At 39.1% G+C, this 21,226-nt stretch overlaps 1 protein-coding gene across 5 annotated transcripts in view; it reads left to right on the top strand.

Annotated features, from left to right (window-relative positions):
- acot7 (acyl-CoA thioesterase 7) overlaps positions 1-21,226 on the top strand; it is a 129,625-nt gene that overhangs the window by 93,336 nt on the left and 15,063 nt on the right. For all 5 annotated transcript variants that reach the window (XM_056246763.1, XM_056246764.1, XM_056246762.1 and 2 more), the window contains one exon: positions 11,385-11,569. In XM_056246763.1, the coding sequence (XP_056102738.1) occupies positions 11,385-11,569 (185 nt within the window). The remainder of the gene's footprint in view (positions 1-11,384; positions 11,570-21,226) is intronic.

The raw sequence follows: 21,226 nt of genomic DNA, 5'->3' as shown, positions 1-21,226 counted from the left end.
ACAATGGTAATTCAAAGTGCTTTACATAGGAGAAAATAAAATAATCAAAACAAATAAGAATAATTAAAACAGTTTAGAATAAAAAATAAAATAAAGTACAGTACAGTAAAAACAGTCGGACGAACAGTGGCACAGTGCTCATTCAGTAAATGGATAGCTAAACAGATGTTTTTAAGTCTGGATTTGAATGTGACTACTGTAGGAGCACATCTGATCTCTTCTGGAAGCTGGTTCCAGCTGCGGCTGGCATAATAGCTAAAAGCGGACTCACCATGCTTAGAGTGAACCCTTGGTATTTCTAGCTGATGTGATCCTAATGATCTGAGTGATCTGTTTGGTTTATATTCAGTGAGCATATCTGCAATATATTGAGGTCCTAGGCCATTGAATGATTTATATACCAGTAATAATACTTTAAAATCAATCCTAAATGTAACTGGGAGCCAGTGTAAAGACCTGAGGACTGGTGTGATATGTTCATATTTTCTGGTCCTGCTCAGAATCCTGGCAGCAGCGTTCTGTATGAGCTGCAACTGTCTTATGGTCTTTTTAGGAAGGCCAGTGAGGAGTCCATTACAATAATCCACCCTGCTGGTGATGAAAGCATGCACAAGTTTCTCTAAGTCTTGACTGGAAACAAAGCATATAATTCTTGCAATATTTTTCAAATGATAGTATGCTGATTTAGTAATTGCTTTGACATGACTACTGAAACTAAGGTCTGACTCTAGAGACACACCAAGATTCCTGACTTGATTTTAGTTGTTAGACCCCTAGAGTCAAGGTATGCATTCACCTTGAGAACTTCATGTTTGTTTCCAAACGCAATGACTTCAGTTTTGTCTTTGTTTAACTGAAGAAAGTTTTGGCACATCCAACCGTTTACTTCATCAATGCATTGGCACAGGGAGTCAATGGGGCTGTAGTCGTTAGGCGATAGGGCTAAGTAGAGCTGTGTGTCGTCTGCATAGCTGTGGTAAGAGATTCTGTTCTTTCTCATTATTTGGCTCATTGGGAGCATATACAGGTTGAATAGGAGTGGTGCAAGAATTGAGCCTTGGGGGACTCCGCATGTCATGGATGTCCACTCAGACTTATGGTCTCCTATACTCACATAATAACCTCTCCCTTCTAAGTATGACCTGAACCATTTTAGGACTATCCCAGAAAGCCCCACCCAGTTTTCCAGCCTGTCAAGAAGTATGTTGTGATCGACAGTGTCAAATGCAGCACTGAGGATATTAGAATAGAATATTCTCTCCATGAGGAGATCCCAAATTTTTTCGATCACTTCAGTGTTTTTCTCCAGCTAGATGGGTTGGAGTGAGGCTGTCTCTGCCACCCTCAAAATGTATGTTGCCTCTGTATTGACGTACATCATGATGCAGTAGGGTGCAAATCCTTGGGAAGCACGATTTGATCGTCAGGTTCCTGAGGGGAGCAAGGAGAAAAAATCTGACGTTCCACTCTTTACCCTCTTGGGATTATCTCTGGTGCTACTGCACTCAGAGACCTCCCTTGAGCCTCTTCAGGCAGTGAGTTAAAAGTCCTGTTTTTAAAGAAACAGTTCTCCTGCTTGCTTGGTCTCTACTAGAGGGTAGGGACTTGCTTAGATTTCGGTCAGCGAATCGTGCCTGAAGTTCGGGCCGGCTAGCTCTCATGAAATCTGAGACCCCGGCCTGGATATTTGCACAAGGTTCCTACCTCTCCTACGGGACCAGGTGGTGAGCCTGCAAGCGCTGGCCCGGAGGATGCAGACCCAGCCCTGGCTTGTCTCTTTTCCAACCGCTCCATTGCGGTTATACGTGCACAGAATTCAAAGCCTGGACCTCAGACCAGCTCTTGTCTGTTTCGGAGACCAGCAGAAGGGAAGGCTGTTTCCAAGCAGAGGTTGGCCCACTACATGTGGATGCCTTCATCTTGGTGAGAAAGTTTTCCCAAGATGCACGTGCCCTCCTGGGTGGTGAGCTCCTCCTAAGTGAGAGTATTGCTCCCTCCTAGGCGTTGACAGAGAGTGCCTCGCTGAACAGATGTTAAATAGGGTTAGGGGCTAGGCGACACCAATCATGTTCGCTAGAGAACTAGCCTATGTGAACTTCTGCCGTACTAGACTAGCCGAACCGCTGCTTCCCATGGGCTCCCTTCACATGAAACAGTTTCACTGTAAGCCCGGTTCAAAGTGTCGGCTTGCTGCGCCATTCCCCTCCTATGGACTGGATACGTGGGCAATTCTTGCTCCAGTTGAGTTCCCCTTATTAGCCGAACCCTGTCAAGTTCCTCCACACCCTTTGGTAATGGACGTGGCGGAACGTCCAAAGCCAGGCCTATCACTCGTATGCACTGGTGGAACCTGTGCTAGGCTGGGTCCATATGTTGTGATCCCTACGGCGATCCCATATGTGTAGTCTTCCATGGTACGGCTCCCTCCGCCGAGCCCGTGTCTTCCCTTGACAGAGCCTGCTCTGCTGTCACTGTTCGGTTGATCCTCCCCCCTGTTATAGGCTGGAGTCATCCCAGTTACATTCCATATGATGTACTGCCCGGTTATCCGCCCAGTCCATATGTGTATTCTCCACATATTATCTTCCTTCGGGTAGGATGTGGTTTCCGCAGCGTCCCTTCTTTCCATTGATAGGGTACGCTTTCCTAGTGGTCCTGTGGAACAGCAGTGACTTCCTTGGCCTACGCCCTTCCATCTCCGCCTCAAGTTGTGGAAGGTTTAGGAGGCTTTTGTCCAGGCACTGGAAGGTGGCAGCACTAGTTGCGTTTTCAATTGGTGATCCCATTCAGTCGGCGTCGACTACGTCTGACGTTCTTGACTGAAAGGGAACGTCCGGAGGACGTAGTCCCCTTGCCACTACTGCTGGACCACCGCTGACTCCGAGTTACGCTCGGCTCCTCAGCAAAAAAGCAACTAGTGCGTGCATCCACTTCCGTATTTCTACCCGCGCCGCAGGGGCGGAGTGTGCGATGCAAGTCACGCACACCAAATTCCATTGGCTTGTTCAATAGTACTCGAAGATGACTGGCTCCCTGGCGTGATCCCATTCAGTTGACGTCGACTATGTCCTCCGTTCCCTCCTTCAGGGAACGGTGGGTTGCATACGCAACCAGGACGTTCCCTTTCAAGTGGAACTCAACGGTGCAACATAACTCTGAAGGGGGTCGCACACCGGAAGAGAAGCCCAGCTATGGCTCAGGACCTTGTTCAAAATCCTTCTGCGCCACAGAGCGCCATTTACATTGTTTTGTCACAAATCGTGGTTAATGTAAATAGACTTCATCCTGCGCTGCAAGATACATTTAGTTTTACATTTATTTTCAGAAATCAGCTGTGTGGATGAAAATTATTGGATTTTCAGGTGAGATTCTCAATTAATTCAGTTATTGTACGTCCTGAGGTAAACTGTTCAGACTGCAGACTCAGCAACGATTGTATTTATTTGTACAGTACAATCATAACATAGTACAGGCATTATCTTAATTTCATAATGTCCTTTAACATAATACTGCTGGCCATAAACTGAGAAAGTGCGCATCCGGTGTGCGGTACCTCGAGTTGTCCTAGACGCGGCGCTGTGCTTCTCGTCCAGTGTGCGACCCCCTTGACTCTATGGTAACGCTTCTTTTTTAGCCAGAGTGTGAAGCATGTGTGGAAACACCAATTCTATTGGCCGACAGCATGGTGAGGTGACGTAGCGTAAGTGCGTCACCAAGACCATAAATAGATGCACGTCATTGAAATGCACGTCACCAGCTTCTTTGTCTTCATGAAGCCATTTGTTTGTTTATGGAAAGTATCTGCTTGGTATCGGGGCATGCTAGATCGACTCTCAAGGGAGCCGATTTCCCTTATTGTGAGCGCTTTGAGGAAGCTACGTTCCCTCTGGCTATTTTTTCACAAACTATGTGAATCTGCACCTCGTGGTTATTTGACTATCGTGGGGTTTAGAGAGTTGGGTGTGTAGCGATTCCACATGCCGATGCCCAGGGGGATCTCCTCCCACACCTGGATCAGGGCATCAGTAAGCTCCTGGACAATCTGTGGTGCTACTTGGCGGGTTCGGATTTTCTGATACATAATGTCCTAGAGGTTCTCAACTGGATTTAGGTCTGGGGAACGTGAGGGCCAGTCAATGGCATCAATGCCTTCGTCATCTAAAAACTGCCTACACACTCTAGCCACATGCACCAGGAGTAAACCAGGCCCCACTGCACCAGCATAAGGTCTGACAATGGCTCTGAGGATTTCATCCTGGTACCTAACAGCAGTAAGGGAACCATTGGATAGCACAATGCGACTGTGCGACCCTCCAAGGATATTCCTCCCCAGACCATTACTGACCCACCATCAAACCGGTCATGCTGGAGGATGTTGCATGCAGCATAACGTTCCCCAAGGCATCTCCAGACTCTTTCACGTCACAGTCACATGTGCCCAGTGCCAATTCTGTTGTTCTCTGGCAAATGCCAATCGAACTGCACGGTGCTGAGCTGTGAGACCAGCTCCCACTAGAAGACTTCAGGTCCTCATGCCACCCTCATGAAGTTTGTTTCTGACAGTTTGGTCAGAAACATGCACACCAGTTACCTGCTTGAGGTCATTTTGTAGGGATCTGGCAGTGCTCCTCCTGTTCCTCCTCGCACAAAGGAGCAGATACCGGTCATGCTGCTGGATTGTTGCCCTTCTACATCCCTGTCCAGCTCTCCTTGTGTAACTGCCTGTCTCCCGTATCTCCTCCATGCCAGTGTTAATTTCGTTGACGAAAATTATTCGCCAACGACATTTTTTCACAGACAAGAACGAGACGATAACTAAAAAAACCTAGTTTTGAATGACAAAAACTATGACGAAAATCTAATGACATTTTCGTCAACGAATAAAAACTAGACGAAAATGTTAGATACTGACGATCTGGGAAGCGATCCAGTCAGACTCAGAACTGATGTCCTGCATTTGTGGTAGATGCGCACATTTGTACTGTAACGTGCTGATCTACCCAGCGGTCTCATAAAACATAAAAAAATGTAAACGTCTGGGAGAATGAGTAGAGCAGACATATAGATCTGAATAAGAGTGACGATGCAAAAAAGAGCTCTATTCCGTACGGTTTTCTGCGGGCACACACCCGACCTGAAGCGTGCAGCCATGCACAATAGACAGCTATACAGCGCGCGAGGACTGAATTGAGCTCTCTTTTGTGTCTGAATGGACAAATACACACAACATTATGTCTAAATGTCCGTTTTGGAGAGTATTCATGTAAACTGTGTCGGTTATGTCTTAAAGAGAGTGTATCGGATGTGCATCAGTGCAATTGGATCTGCATGTCATTGGACATGATCTGATGTCTTAAAGTGACAGTGGCAATAAACCTAATGCGGTCTGTGTCCTTAATATTCAAGCAACAAAAGAAAAAGAGAAAAGCATTCACTGTGTGTTAATAGCTTTAATAAGGATTCATTATATTTAATTCATACAAATAAATATGTCTGCTTGAAAGAATAAAGAATGATGTATGCTAGTAGTTATAAAGAATGCATATATCATTCATTGAAAAGAAGACTGTGTTTTACTTTAGGAAAAGTGGTTTTGTTTAATTTTAAGATATTTTTTATAAGTCTCAGTAGTTAAATCTGTATTGCATGTTCAAACTTAAAAATTATTCATATTAATAGGTTAACAGATGTTTTCTCTGGGAGTATATGGGTTTGGACATTTTAGAGAAATTCTAAATTAATGCATTACAATTTAACTAAACCCATTATATTTTAGCCGTCTAAATCTACTGTAGATTTAGTCGACTAAAATCTTATTGTATTTCGTCGACTAAAACTAGACTAAAACTAAAACAATTCAGATGACTAAAATATGACTAAAACTAAATGGGATTTTAGTCAAAAGACTATGACTAAAACTAAATCAAAATTTGCTGTCAAAATTAACACTGCTCCATGCTCTTGAAACTGTGCTGGGAGACGCACCAAACCTCCTTGCAACAGCACGTATGGATGTGCCATCCTGGAGGAGCAGGACTGCCTCTGCAACCTGATTGGTTTGTAGGTACTGCCTCATGCTACAGACAGTGACAAGGACCCTAACAAAACACAAAACTAAAGACAAATCTTTCAGATAGAATAAAGAGAGAACAATTGTCTATGGCCACCACCTGCAAAATCATTCCCTTTTTGGGGGGCTGTCTTGCTATTGCCTCTCCAGTGCACCTGTTGTCACTTTCATTTGCACCAAAGCAAGTGAAACTGATTCACAATCAATTGTGCTTCCTAATTGGACAGATTGATATCCCTGAAGTTTAATTGACTTGGTGTTATACTGTGATGATTAAGTGTTCCCTTATTTTTTTTTTTTAGCATTGTCATTTCTTTGAAATAGGAAAAGTTATTGTAGCCTGTAGTTATTGGAAGATATTTCTAAACAAAAAAAGTATGTAAGAACTGAAAGCAGAATATAGACATTGAATACTCAAAACCCAGGAAAATATTTTCTAGTAGATTAATTATGTCTGGAATTCTATAGGCCTACTGTTCGTTTGTCCTAAGGGACCAGATGAATTGAATGGAAAGACATTAAAGGAATGACAGAACAAAATAATATATCTGCCCTCAGGCTCCGTTTCCATGGAAATAAAGATTAGACATATACATCAAAGAGGGCAGGAAATTGACCTAACAATTTCAACCATTCTCTCTTGCTAAGCTTTGCTTTAAATGACAAATTACCATGAAGGCTTTTTAAATGTGCAACATCCACTTTTCTACACTGTACCTAGCAAATCAGGGTTCCGACTTCTTATTAAGCACCTATCTGCACCTATCAAATGGCTCCATCAAATGCGTAAAGGTACATTTAAGCTTTTTTTCTCCCAGAATCATTAAGGGAATGTGATGTATAAGGCATAATGAGGTCTGTCCATTCTTGGGCTATGTTTAACAGAGAGGACAAGTGAAATGAAAAATTAAAGGGAGCAAGTTATGCTCTGAAAAAATCTTGACAGATAAGATCAGAGTCGTCAGATAGAAAGCTGGAGGGGTAAGCAAGTGACACATTGGTTACCCCCAACCACATACATAAAGAAACAACCTTCTGCAAATTCATACAGCCTTATTAATTCTCTCATTCTCCATGCCGACTAGAATCTGTTCATCTGTATTCTGTGTTAGCTATGAGCTTTACATAAAGTTACAATTAAAGTGTATACGCTGCACAGTGCATTATGCCAGTGGTTGCCAGAGCTCATTCTGATATGATCAGAACTGATCTGTTTCAGACAGCAGGGAAAATAATTCTAAATGTAAATAATAAAATTCAACAAAAATGTTTTGATGTATAAAGGTGCAAATTATCTGTCATTTGGACAGGTTGAATGACATGCCCTCATCCTCAAAAACCATGATCAAAACTATACAAGTTAAAGGAAAATATGTCCCAGTCTACATTAATAGAGGTTGACCGATAAATCAGTAAATATTGGGCCTGTGCAGACCATGTAATGTTAACCAAATTACAGGCATTGAAAGGCATGTATATGGTTGAAATTGAGAAGAAATATTATGCACAATTTATAAATCCAACTTTGGTTAAAATGCAACAAAGCAGTTTGTACCAAGGAATTGTGTAATGTCTACGCCACTAGCAGCACCAAATATGTTTGCAAAAATCATTACTATTTTCAAACAATTTTCTCAAACACTCTTATCATCCACAGATAAATTTTTTGCTCACACACAGCTAAAATTTGTTATGCCATGGTTCATGCAGCTCAACTGATATAGAACACACAGAGTACTGATCAAATGTATACTGTAACTACAATACACTGTGAGTCGCTTTTCATAAAAAGCACCGACCAAATAAATGAAAATGTACATCTACAGGTAGTGTTGTCAACATTACCGACTTCGGTACCAAGTCGGTACTGAAATAATAAAAATGTGACACATATCTTTAAGAATGTTTAAGAATTCGTTCAACAGCGCTCAAAATGCTAGAGGGAAATGCTGGTATCGTCACATTTTTAAAATTACAGTACCGACTTGACAACAATATCTACAGATGATGAAAACGAAAATCTACAGCTATTGCAAAAATTCCAAAAGGTCTCTCAAATCCTTGTGACCAGAATTATTTTACTGTCTCCATTATTAATGTTCATTACTGCTTTACACTTTAAATCAGCAAGACAAAATAGGAGTACATTTTACTCACCAAGACGACAGAAGTGGTACTCATTAGACTTAGTACACGTACAAATTTGACAAGCGGACACTTCCCCTTATTAAATAAAAAAAAAACAAGTTAAAGAAGGACCATTCGTTAAATCAACACCAAAAAAAAAAACAAGCGGACGAGCCCCCATTTGTTACGAATAAAAATATTAACTCTACTCAAAGAGAACAAAACTACCCGTAACAATTAGCAGGGATCTGATCAACAAGATCCCTGGAGTCCCCGCTCTCACTCCCAAGGCTTCAAAAACACCGGAACACTCTTAAAGTGCAAAAAGTATATTTATTGACATAAGTAGCTAAAGAGCCACAAATTTCAGGAGGGGGAAAAGCCAAAACAAATAACAGAACAAAGCTAACTAATTTAAGAATACTAACCTGGAAATCCGATAACAAACAAAAGATACAAAAACATCCCTTCCTACTTGTCAAAACCAGGAGAAAACAAATAATAAATAAAAGAGGCACCCACCTCCCTACCATGCTCCAAAAGGGTTTAACATAACCAATCACAACTTAACATAAGGTTGTGGTTCACATCAAATGTCTTTAACATGTACTAGTAGATCACAGTAACACATCTCTTTGTAAAGGAAGCCATGAGAGCAGGGAGCTGTAGATCCATGATTCAGGACACTTAAATACCGTGCCAAGCACTCCCGTCACCAATCAGGTCACTCATTAGCAGCTCCACCTGTGAGTCATTACAGTGAGAGAGAGAGAAACGAGAGAGAAAGGCCTCGTTTACACTGCAGGTCTTGATGCCCAATTCTGATTTGTTGCCTATATCCGATTTTTTTTACCGTCCGTTTACACGTTCTTTAAATTGTGACCCATATCCGAGTCATGTGTTTACACTTGACTGAAACATCGCGCATGTTTAAAGGGGTCTTCTTGCTCAGATGGACGAACGCGCAGCGAGATCTCAGGACAGGTGGGAACATACAACACGATCTCATAAAAGTGAGTATCTATAGCACAAATTTTATTTCTCATGCCATTTATGCGCCAAAAATAGCTTTTGCTTGCATATGATACGCACTGTAAACGTGCGCATTAAACGCCATAAAGTGCGTATCATGCACGCAAAAACTATTTTTGGCGTAAATGCCACGTGAAAAAAAAATCGTGCAATAAACGCACTTTCATGAGATCGTGGCGGGCTTTAACGAGGAGCAAGCCAACCTTTGATATGTTGTGTCAGTGTGTCCACATTCCTCTCCTACGACGACACAATGTTTCGTCGGGCCATTCGTCCATCCACAGATGCGCATCGGGGTTTCTCTCGTCATTAAACCGCGGAGACACAGCCTAATGCCTCGGAAAATCCGATCTGCCTGTTTACATGACAGTCGCATTGGCACACATCCGATTTACATCTGATTTATTTCCACATATGAACGAGGCCTGAAACCGATCTCGAAATATCCGAATGCATGCGTTTTTTTCCTGTTTACACTGTCATAGAACACATCCGATCTGTGTCGCATACGAGTAAAAAATCGGAATTGGGTCACATTTCACTGACAGTGTAAACGAGGCCCAAGAAGCACACCAAGGAAAACTAGACCAATACACTGTTTCCCCAACAACACAAGGCAAATACACTTCCACGTAACAGTTGTCTTTTCAGAAATGGAAAGCCTTCTTCTACCCTTGTATTTTATGATACCAAAGAGGGGTTTGCCATTATTTGGACAAACTGGTTAACAGCTTACGCCATTGGTTAATTTATTCGGTGACATATCAGACCACACAAAAAAAAGCCAAATAGCAATGTTTTGATAGTGCCGCCCTCTTCAAGACGTCAACTTACAAATGGCATTTTTTGTAGTTGACTCCACATTGAACACAATTACACATACTGATTTCCAGACCCTACTGTTTATGTACTCCTTAATTTATTATAATAAGGAAATTGTTACATTGAATCAATAAACTATATATTTTTTTATTAGATTAGTGTATATATATATATATACTTTAGTATAGTACATATACGTTCCCACATGCTGTAACACTTAGTATTCCCTTGAAGATTTCAACATCAGCAGCATACCTGTCAAGTATCCCGTTTTGGCCGGGAAAATCCCGTATTTTACCCTTCTTTCCCGCCGTCCTCCCGTATTAGGATTTTCCCGTTAATCTCCCGTATTTTAACCTGCGTTATTGAAAAATAATAATACCCCGGGCGGAGTAAAAAAAAAAACATTCCCAATCTGAGCTCTGTCACTATAGCCTCGCGATAACTACAGGTACTGTAGGTGGCAGTTGTCACGAGGTTAGTGTGTGAGGTCAGATGATGAGTGACAACGCGGGGAAAACAAAAAACAAACAAAAACAGAGGTGGATGATGGACGCTATGACAGAGCAAGGCACTCTTGCCAAAAAACCAAACCCCTCATGTACTAAATACCGCGATCAATGGGATAGCGAATTTACTTTTCTGAAGAGGAGCAGGGTGGGGGACAGTCACACGTTTTGTAACTGCGACTTTAGCATCTCACACGGGAAAGGAATGATGTATGTCAGCACGAGAAAGGGTGTTTAGCATGGTACGAAAGATTGTTACAGAGAATAGGATGACGTTAGACAACAGAACTGTTTGCTCTACTCTCATGTAAAATTAACCACTCTGGCCCAGCCCACAAATACACTCCTTCCAAAACAGTTAATACAAAGTCTGCAGCAAATTTGTTCAATAACTCACTAAAAGAGTAAGGAAAAGTTATGTGAAATGAAAAGAAAAACTGCAAATGAAAAGAAAAACTGTAAAAGAAAAGCAATATGAAATGAAAATAATGTGTGGAATGAAAATAAAATGTAAATGTAAAGACAAGCAATGTTAAATGAACAGAAAATATGCAAATAAGCCTTTAAATAAATTCTCTTAATATATACATTTAGGCTATAACACCTGTCTTAAAATGTAAGGGATACTGGAGCTTGGTTGGGGTGGTGGGACTGCTCGCGGTTGGCGCCGGAAAATTTCCCTTATTTTCAAATCCAAAACTTGACAGGTATGATCAGCAGACTGTTTAATTCTGTAGACACATACAGTACTTCTGTCTTAGAATGAATATGGTATCATATAATGATGAATAGATTTAATACCTGACATTATGTGACCCCTGCAGGCTGTGTCATTACTGTTTCCGGGCGAATGACCTTCACCAGTAACAAGTCAATGGAGATTGAGGTTTTTGTTGATGCTGACTATCTGGCGGAGGCTGAGAAGGGAAAATATAGGGCTGTCACAGCCTTTTTCACCTATATCTCACTGGACAAAGACAACAAGCCCCTTCCTGTGCCACAACTGAAGGTGAGTAATTTAGAGCTCATGTACAATAAGCGTAATTAATAGTGAGAATTGGACCCTAATCGAGAGTGTGATTATTTATCCAAATTTATATTTAAAATGTCTTTTGAGCAAGAAAAAGATTGCTGCAGATGGAAATTGAAGGTTAAGTTGATCGCAGTGTAGTGTGGAATATAGCACAGTGTTCTCCACTGTACGCCAGTGCCTTTTGTCTACTTAAAAAAAAAAATCTGTTTGATTTACAGTAAGTTTTGAGACGTTGGACTGTGCATATACATATACCTGTGGTAGATTTTCCCCTACGCACCTGACTTAAGTTTACCTGGGGTGTCTCCAGTCGACACTTAATAATATTTAGGTATTAAATAAAAATGTTCAAGGCCGGTGACCTTTTTGAACACTATCACTCGGGAATAAGGTCTTTAGTGCTCCTCTAACTTGGTGCGCAGCATTAACTAGACAGACTCCACATTTTGCCAAATATAGTAGTTGATCAGAGTTTACTATACATGCAATTATTTTGTATAGTATACACAAAAGAAGAAAAATCTGCAGTTATATATCACTGATGAAAAATGAATCTCAAAAATGTTTTGCTCTTTGCACTTTACAGCACTTTTTTTGCGCCTTTTTGAGGCCTGAAGTAATAAATGGAGAGTTGGAGAGCTTTTGCCTTGTTCATTGTGTGCGGATCCTTTTGTCTACTTAAAAAAAAAAAAAAAATCTGTTCGATTTACAGTAAGTTTTGTGACGCTGGACTGTGCATATACATCTCACGCTACCCCATTTCTTTCACCAACATATTATACACAGAAAGAATACATACTATATATTGCAGAAATAGTAATGTAATAAATTCTGAATAAAGCCAGTCAGTCTTTCTTAAAGTAATGAATCATTCATATCCAACATTAGCTACCGAACCTGAAGCGAAACTGTAGCAGTGATCAATTACTCTGGGGTGCGTTTTCCAAAAGCATCATTACTAACTTAGTTCAACGATTTGGTTTTGGATTTTTCCAACAAACAAGTGCAGAGAGCATTGCAAGCATGTGTGGTACAGCTCTTTGTAACTACAGGTAACTACAGCTCTCGACCTCTGGTTAGAAACATAGTTTCTTGTTAGTATGCCAAGGACTTGCATAGATCATGCTCTTGGGCACAATAAGCAAGCTAACATTCAGTACATTCTATATCTTTCATCCCACATAAACATACACATTTGAATTCTATATAGTTTAGCGTGTCAACAATCAACACTGTTTTGGAAGAGTGTGCATGTGCATAAAAGTATAAGTATGACATAAGAGATGAATCAAACAACAAATAAAACAAAACAATGGTGAACAAAAAAAGTCGAATTAGTCCTCAGATGCCATGTTCATTACAGCAGCATCTCAGAGAAATGATGGTGTGGAGAAAGCTGAATGAACTAAATGGCTGAATGAACCGTAAATAAATGGGAGTAAAGTGCACGCAATACTGCATATTAACATGATAAAAAAAAAAAGATCGACTTCCTGTGGTTTCTGTGAATTGACTATAATAATATGATATTAATTGTGAACTCGAATCATTAGCAAAAGTTATTACTCCACCACCTTCGAGTGACGATATTTTTGAACCAGCGTCTTGCAAATGACAGAGGTGCGACCATGTTACTATGGTTTCGGGAAACAGTTGTGACTAGCTAGTTAGTTCCTACAAAGATGCATCACACTATGGTGAGCAGTAAGTTACGTCGTTATACGGAAAATGCACCCCTGGATGGGTGTTGATTCTTCAAGAGTGAATCTGGTAAGTGTCATGGGTTTGTGCAATATTTGGCAATATTATATATCTATGTGTTGCAAGTATAGAAGCAGACAAATGGGGCAGTAGATAAAGGAAATAGATTAAGTTCATATATCCTATATATAAAGTCAGTAGCCTCGTGAGACCATCCTGATCTCGCGAGCTTTCAAGGTTTCACTCGCAGATCAGCCTGGATACTTTCCGTTAAAGAAAATTTGGGAGCAGTTCACCAAACGAACGTCCAATCAGCGTTGGCTTTGAGGCGGGTTGAGGTGTGACGCAACGAGAAGCGCGTCAGTTCAGTCTAAAGAACATGTCGGCTTCAGCGGATGAAACTAGCATCAGCGTGGCTATCGAGCAAGTTTTATCGGAATTACAGAGTATTTCTTCACTGAAAGAAGAGCAAAACACTGCTCTGGAGGCTTTTCTCAGAGGAAAAGATACGCTCTGTTAGTACGTCATATGCTTCGTTGATCTGATTGGTTGATTTGGCCCGTCTATCACCAACATAGGCCAATCAGCTAACCAGTATTTTCGCCCCTTACCAAAACTACTTCAACGGAAGGTTTCCAGATGGATATGCGGAGCAAATCCATCTGGCGGAGTCAGGTTATAAAGTCAGGACATCAACCTCCAGACATTTTCTTTGTTGTTGTGATTTTTGGATCACACGTCACTTAAGGTGTGGTTCTGAGTTCATTAGATGACCACAATTAATGTAAACTGGTCAGCTGATTTATCTCAAAGATTGGTCAGATCATTAACTTGTTGAGCCTCTTCTGTATTATCAGCACAAGAAAGTAATACATTTTATTAACAAAAGATAAACAAGAATAACTAACACAACTAAACGAATACCATGAATGATAAAGGAATAAAGTGCATAAGACGCATAAAATACAAGTGATTAAGTTGGTTGTGGCTATGGCAGAGTTATTTTATCTTATGGAAAAATAAACTGTTGTTTCTCTAAAACTAATAAGGTGAATAACCTGTGGTAGATTTTCCCCTACGCACCTGACTTAAGTTTACCTGGGGCGTCTCCAGTCGACCCTTAATAATATTTAGGTATTAAATAAAAATGTTCAAGGCCGGTGACCCTTTTTTAACACCATCACTCGGCAATAAGTTCTTTAGTGCTCCTTTAACTTGGTGCACAGCATTAACTAGACAGACTCCAGACACTGCCTTTGAATATGCTTTAATCACGGCCGGGAGGATCTCAAACCAATTTCAGAGAGAATCCTACCAGCAAAAAGAGTACAACCATTTTTTTATAGAATAGGAGCATGGCAAAGGTGACATGATTCATTACATCATCTTTCTATTGGTTCTTCATGTGTATAATTCAGCAAAGCCTTCTGTTTCTAGGTGAAAGCAAATCTGGATATATTGATTACTTCACCTTGTTCCTCAAAGTCAGACAACTAGACAACTGTCTAGTTTAATTTCCTCTTTTGTTATATTCAGATATGATTCAGACACACACTGACTTTGGCCCAAGGTGTGTGGACATTTAGGTTTCAAAAGCATATAAATGTTAATCCTGCAAGGAAAAGAAATGTTAATAATGATTAATTTAAAAATTCCATCACAAACCTTATTATGCATCAAACAAATAAAATAAATATTTGTTATGAACTATCATCAGCTATATTACCTCTAATGTAAATTAGAAAATCATATACTGATAATATACAACAATGCCAAGGTCTCTGGAACGAGGTTTGATTAAGTGATATTTATGTTCCACGTGGTTGAGTGAGCAGTCCGATGGTGGTGACATCTTCCACTGGTTGTGCTGTGGAACAATGCATTGGGAAAAGGAGCCAGAATACGTTTCAAAAGCCTTGAACATGAAGCTCTGTGGGATGCTGATCTCCTGGAGCATCAAAAGGGTGCTAAAATATTCTGGGACACGCAGATGAGGCCCTGAAGTAGGTGCAGACGAAGGAACCTTGAAGTGAAGGTTTGCTCTCCTGAGCTTAACCTTTTTGCAAATATCTGTTTGACTTCTGCCTCTCAGGGCCAGACACTCAGAACTTGGTACATCCGAATTTGTCTCTCTGGCATGGAGGCTTGGAACAAGCTCCATCTGTTATTGTCTTGCTGGACAAAGATTCTGAACATAGTGTTTGTTAATGTCTCTTTCCTCACAGACTGGAGGCTGAGAACGTGGTTGTATCTTTTTATGCCTCACAAGCTGTAGACCCAGATCATGGAATCTGTTGTTGCCCTCTGGACAAACCGGAGTCTCAGAACGGTTTATCTGTTATGTCTCGCCAGATGGTAGACTCAGAACTTTGTTGATCTGTTTCTGTCTCACCTTTGCAGACCCGAGACTCAGAACTTGTATCTGTTGCTGCCTTCCCTGTAACGGGCCGCAGACTCAAAACAGTGGGGCGTTTCTGTTAATGTCTCTCCCCTTACAGTCGCTTCTCCATTCCAGTGCTGTGATTGGCTGCTGGCATCAGAGGGGGCACACACAGTTTAGCCCACCCTTTTTCCCCCTGTGGAACTCATTTGCATAAAGCACTTAGTTAGAAGTATTTAAAGTTTTATCGATGCATTTATCACTTTCCAAACCACCACCAGAATACCATTGGCAATATTATAAACAAATAGAGTCCAAACTGGACGGAAAAAGATTGAACTGTCATGCATTCATTTATTTATTATACATTAACAGCTGAATTTGTGTAAGATGTATAAGATGAAATAGCTGTCACTGAGAATACTTATTTCTATGAAATGGATGTGTGTAGTTTGCATCAGTTCTAAGGTTTCCAAACAGAGTTATGAATAGATTTGGATGGATTATTGTGACCTCTCTTTGCTTCACCCACTACTGCTGCATCCGGAGGTCCTGAGGAATTTTTATGGCAGTCACAGACCAAGACCTTAGAAACTGCATGAAACTGCATGCTGACCAATGAGAAGTCCTGTCCTTCTCGGGCTTGAAAGAAGTCGTGTTCTTGCCGTCTAAGAGGTGTCTGGCTGTTGTCCTAGCAGCTTTATCTGATGGCGTTGGACAGTTTGTTTGTGTTAGTCCACCAAGATCCAATCAAAATGTAGCAAACCTTTGTTCACTGTTATGGACAGAGAGGGGACCGGCCATACACTGAGCCCTGGAATGTGCTGTTCACCACAATATTAATTAATTATTTAAATGTTGCTTGCAAAAAAAATATTTTGCCAGAATACTAAAATTTTAAAAAGGTCAGCAATGGTGAAAATATGTATTTTGCAGCCAGGTGATGAGTTACAATATCTGCTGTGAAATATGTTGGTGGACTTCAGGGGGGAAATAAAATGTATACCCATTTAAAACAAACCAGTTATGGCCATATATTTCAGTTTTCTCATGGGAGATTTCAGGTCAGCTCTCTGTGTATTCTCTCTGATGTTTCTGTATCTCGCCAGTTAAACAGCGAATCTGTCTCACTGGAATAAAAGACATTTGCTGGGAGCATTCTAAATAACATTTTAAGCCTATTTTGGATAAAAGTTTTCCCTAACAACTACATGCCGTATTTGTCTGTGTTAAGGAGTCATAATGAAATGCTGGTCTTCAAAGATAATTACAAGTTACTTGAATGCATTTATTCCAATAAATTATGCCAAATATTTATGCTGATCCGGTCCAAACCCCCACCTTACCTAGGTCGTTTCCAATTGTTTTGAGGTCACTAAATCTCAAACCTCCTTCAGGGCAAGTCTATGGGAGGTTTTTTTTTTCCTCTTATTTTATTATTCATCAGGTGAAGATTGTAAGTCTGATCACAGTGCACCCACACTGTCCAAAAAGACTGTGCTGAAGTTTGGGGTTAACCCAAATAAGCAATAAGGAATTTTCCTTATGCATTACATGGTGTGTAATTTGATTGACACAAAAATCAGTCATTATCTAATAAATATTTTGGGTCATGTAATTAATTGCAAATGATATGCAAAATTGTGTGCCCCAAGACCCTCTTGAGCACATGGCTTAAACAACAAATAAGGAATTTACATAAGATTGGCCTCAGACAGATTTTCATTCTTGAACAGAAGGCCAATCAATCATCATTTTGGCTGTAAGTAGGCATGCCGAGACGCCTCCGATATGGTAGTGACAGATGGTAAGCTCCATAGGTGTTGCCATTCTCAGCTCCCTACAGAAAACTCATAATAGCCACACTGTGCACCATCAATACACAACTCTCAGCACATGCTCAGTTGCTTGTGCACATTGAGCCCAGAACCAGCTCTGTGATTCTATAATTTGGGGGTTCATTTGATGTCAAAAAATATCATCAGTTCATCTTTTCTTTTTATTTATTTTTCTTCATTAATTTGCTTTAAATAATCATTCAAAATGTTTGAAAATGATTCCAAATGTAGAATTTTAATAAAGCCCATAAAACGTTATTAATTTAAGTTTTTTTACTTTGTTTATTTTTTATTTTGCTACACTTATAAAATACCAACCATTCCCATTTATCTCAAAATAAATAATAGATATTAGCACACAGTAGCAGAACAGTAACATACAGTAAATTACTATAGGTCTTGTGTTCTACACAATTTTAAATAAAATAAAATCAGTTTAATAAGAAAGGTTTTTAAGGAAAGAAAGGACATTTTGGATCAAACTATGCTATGTAAATTATTTAAAGAGCCATGGTTGACCATACAATGCCTAATGCTGAAATGACATGCCAAAATAAATTAGGTATCACTTTACAATTAGGTCTCATTTGTTAACATTGGTTATTGCATTAACTAAACTAACATGAACTAACAATGAGCAATACATTTGTTACAGTAGGCTATTTGTTAATCTTTGTTAATGTTAGTTAATAAAAACACAGCCGTTTATATATTTTTTCATGTTATAGTTTGCAGTGCATTAACTAATGTTTAGAAATACAACTTTTGATTTTGATAATGTTTTAGTAAATGTTGAAATTAACTTAGATTAGTAGAAGTATTGTTCATTTTAGTTCATGTAGTTCATTCTTAACTAATGTAAACTAATGAACCTTATTGTAGTGTTACCATAGATTAAGATTTCAACAATGTTACCCATCAAGTGCCAGCTAAACACTGTTGGTCATATTCACAGATCACACAAACTTTTACAAAATATTACTTAAATTTATAACTTACCTGTAATTTTTAAAGTATAACTATACAATAAAGATTGTTTCTATATTTAGGGATACATCTGACATCAACCTAAAAAATGATTTATTCTTCACATTAATTTAAATTCTTCACAAAACAATCAGTGCGGTATGTAATGTGTTTGGTCAGCTATGTTACTTGTGTGCATGTTATGGTCAACTGTGTTTAACATTTTGTAATATTATATAGAATTCCAAACGCTTCGGTGACACTTTATAATAAGTGTACAGTAATAAAGTCCTTTCAAATCATTTGCAAACTATTAGTTTATAAATTTTAGTCTCTACATTAATATATCAATAGGCTATATACAAATAGTGATTGTTTAATTAGCTCATATGCAGAGAGTTAGATAATGTTTTTTATGCTTTAACAACTTATTAACCATAAATAGTTATCATTTTAGATTAAGTTTCTATTTCATAAATAGAAACGCAAATGAAAACTGCATGAGCATCAATCATAGTGTGGCTCCTCGCTCTTGGTGTTTCAGAATATAAATAGTATATTGACAGACTATTTCTGCTATTTCAGACTTCAGGTGTTTTTTCTTCCTTCTGTGAGAGATATTTCATGACTATTTTTAGGATTCCAGATTTAGCTCTTGGTGGAGGGGTGTTATGGGCTGGGGAAGGGGTGAACAGCACTGGGAATGAAAGCACAGAAATGTGGGGGATCATGGGATGGGTGGGACTACACACTATGATCACCCAGACATTCAGAGGTTTGCCCTTTTAGAGCCAGCATTATGACAGGGTCCTCTCAGGAAACATTGCAGAAAGAGACTAGATGAATGAAAACATCATGTTCTTTTGAGAACAGCATGTACAAAACGTATTTTTTTTCAGTAACAATATCTAAATAATCTTAAAATAAGGTGAATTTACATGAGAAGCTAAATATGTAAAATAATAAGACATGTTTTGAGAAAAATATATCATGAAATTAGCATAAACCACACTAAAGTTTGTTAAATCTATGTAAGAGAAATATAATTATATAGATATTTTTATATTATATAATATCTATATAGTAGTCTTAGTAGCCCATATTACACAATTTTGCATCTATGTAAATGTATCTTGGTTTAAGTATGTTTATTTTTTTTTATTTTACTCAAAAATATGACAAAAATACTGATTACAAAATTTTTTGCAGTGTATAGACACAGAGACTTTCTGGACCCATTAATGCTTTTGACAAACACTGGTCCATGCCACACAAAACAAGTTGAGTTACCCTAGCAACTACTGGGTTTGCAGCGTGATAGCTGTTTATTTTTAGAAACAGCTTGTGATGTGTGTGCAATAAAAGGTTAAAAGCGTGATATCACACATCAAACATGAATACAAACAGAAATACAAGATGTCTTATTACATTAAACTTCGAGTATATTTCTTATCTATCTTACAGCTTTTCTTAATAATTAGGGTGAAAATGTACTGATAAAATTTCCTGAAATACAAATTGTCTACATAAGCTTTGCATACAGTGTATTTGGCAATAGACGTAGGAAAGGAGCCAATGAAAATGCATTTTTTGTTAGACTCAAAGCACTTGAATTGAATATAGATTGAGTTTTCAATAAGTATCAAAGAAATAGCTGGAGCATTCTGACACATGCATGTTGCATATGCATGTTGAAATATGTTTACAATGTCCATTTTCATACAAATAAGTATATCATGTCTGGGACATCAAGCCCCCATAAGGACAAAAAAGTGAATGTAGTTCATAATTATTGTGCATTATATTCCAAGTCTTTAAATTTAAAGTCTTTAAAGGTTTTGTTCTCCATTCTGCCACCTGATGGAGTTTTGGTTTCTTGCCACTGTTTTAACATTTAACATTTAATTTAATATTCAACAATAATATGGATCTGCCTGCATTGACACTATTATACAAGAACTGAACTGAGCTGGTCGATGACCGTGATGGTTTACTCCCGAGTGGCTATATATATATATATATATATATATATGAACTAAATTAATAACTTTTTTTTTAAAAACAAAAATGAAACATCACAGAACTTACTTAAGCTGGACTGTGACGCTATTTTCTTCTGGAAACAAACTTTTTTGCATTATTTTCCTGTTATCTCTATAAAGCTGCTTTGAAACAATCTGTATGGTAAAAAGCGCTATATAAAATAATGTGACTTGACTTTAAATTATAGCTAAATTTATTTGGTAAAAACCTCCCCCTCCACCAGAGCTCTTATATATTGTAACAATCATGTCATGTTTTTTTCCTGTCTCTGTTGCCTCAGTTCTCTTGCATTGTTTGTTGCTAATTTAGTTATACACATGTTCCATGTTTCATTGATTACCTTCCCTGTGTATATAAACCTTTTGTTCTCTTAGGGGGCTTTTACACTGGGCTTGTTTGCTGCGGTCCGAGCCCGAGCGCGTTTGTTTCCGGCGCCCCCTGCAGCGTTTGGTCTGGTTTCACACTTAACTTAATTCTATCGAACCCTGCTGCGTTTGCGTGCATATTACGTCATCGCAAACGTGCACGGCGCATAATAGAAAACAGAACGCGGGTCAATATTGTGTTTGTCAGTATTGTGTTTTTTATTAATTCGCTGCTATTATGCGCAGTTGAGTGAACAATACAGGTTTACTGTGCGTGTGTAACATAAGGTGGCCTTCTGCTGCTTGCAAACGGACTCTTTTGAGGAGACAGTGAATTTCC

Source organism: Rhinichthys klamathensis, unplaced genomic scaffold (genome assembly GCF_029890125.1).
Source record: "Rhinichthys klamathensis goyatoka isolate OS25496 unplaced genomic scaffold, OSU_Roscu_1.1 h1tg000040l_1, whole genome shotgun sequence".
NCBI lineage: Eukaryota > Metazoa > Chordata > Actinopteri > Cypriniformes > Leuciscidae > Rhinichthys > Rhinichthys klamathensis.
The sequence above is the reverse complement of the archived record's forward strand: the minus strand, read 5'-3'. Positions and strand labels throughout refer to the sequence as shown.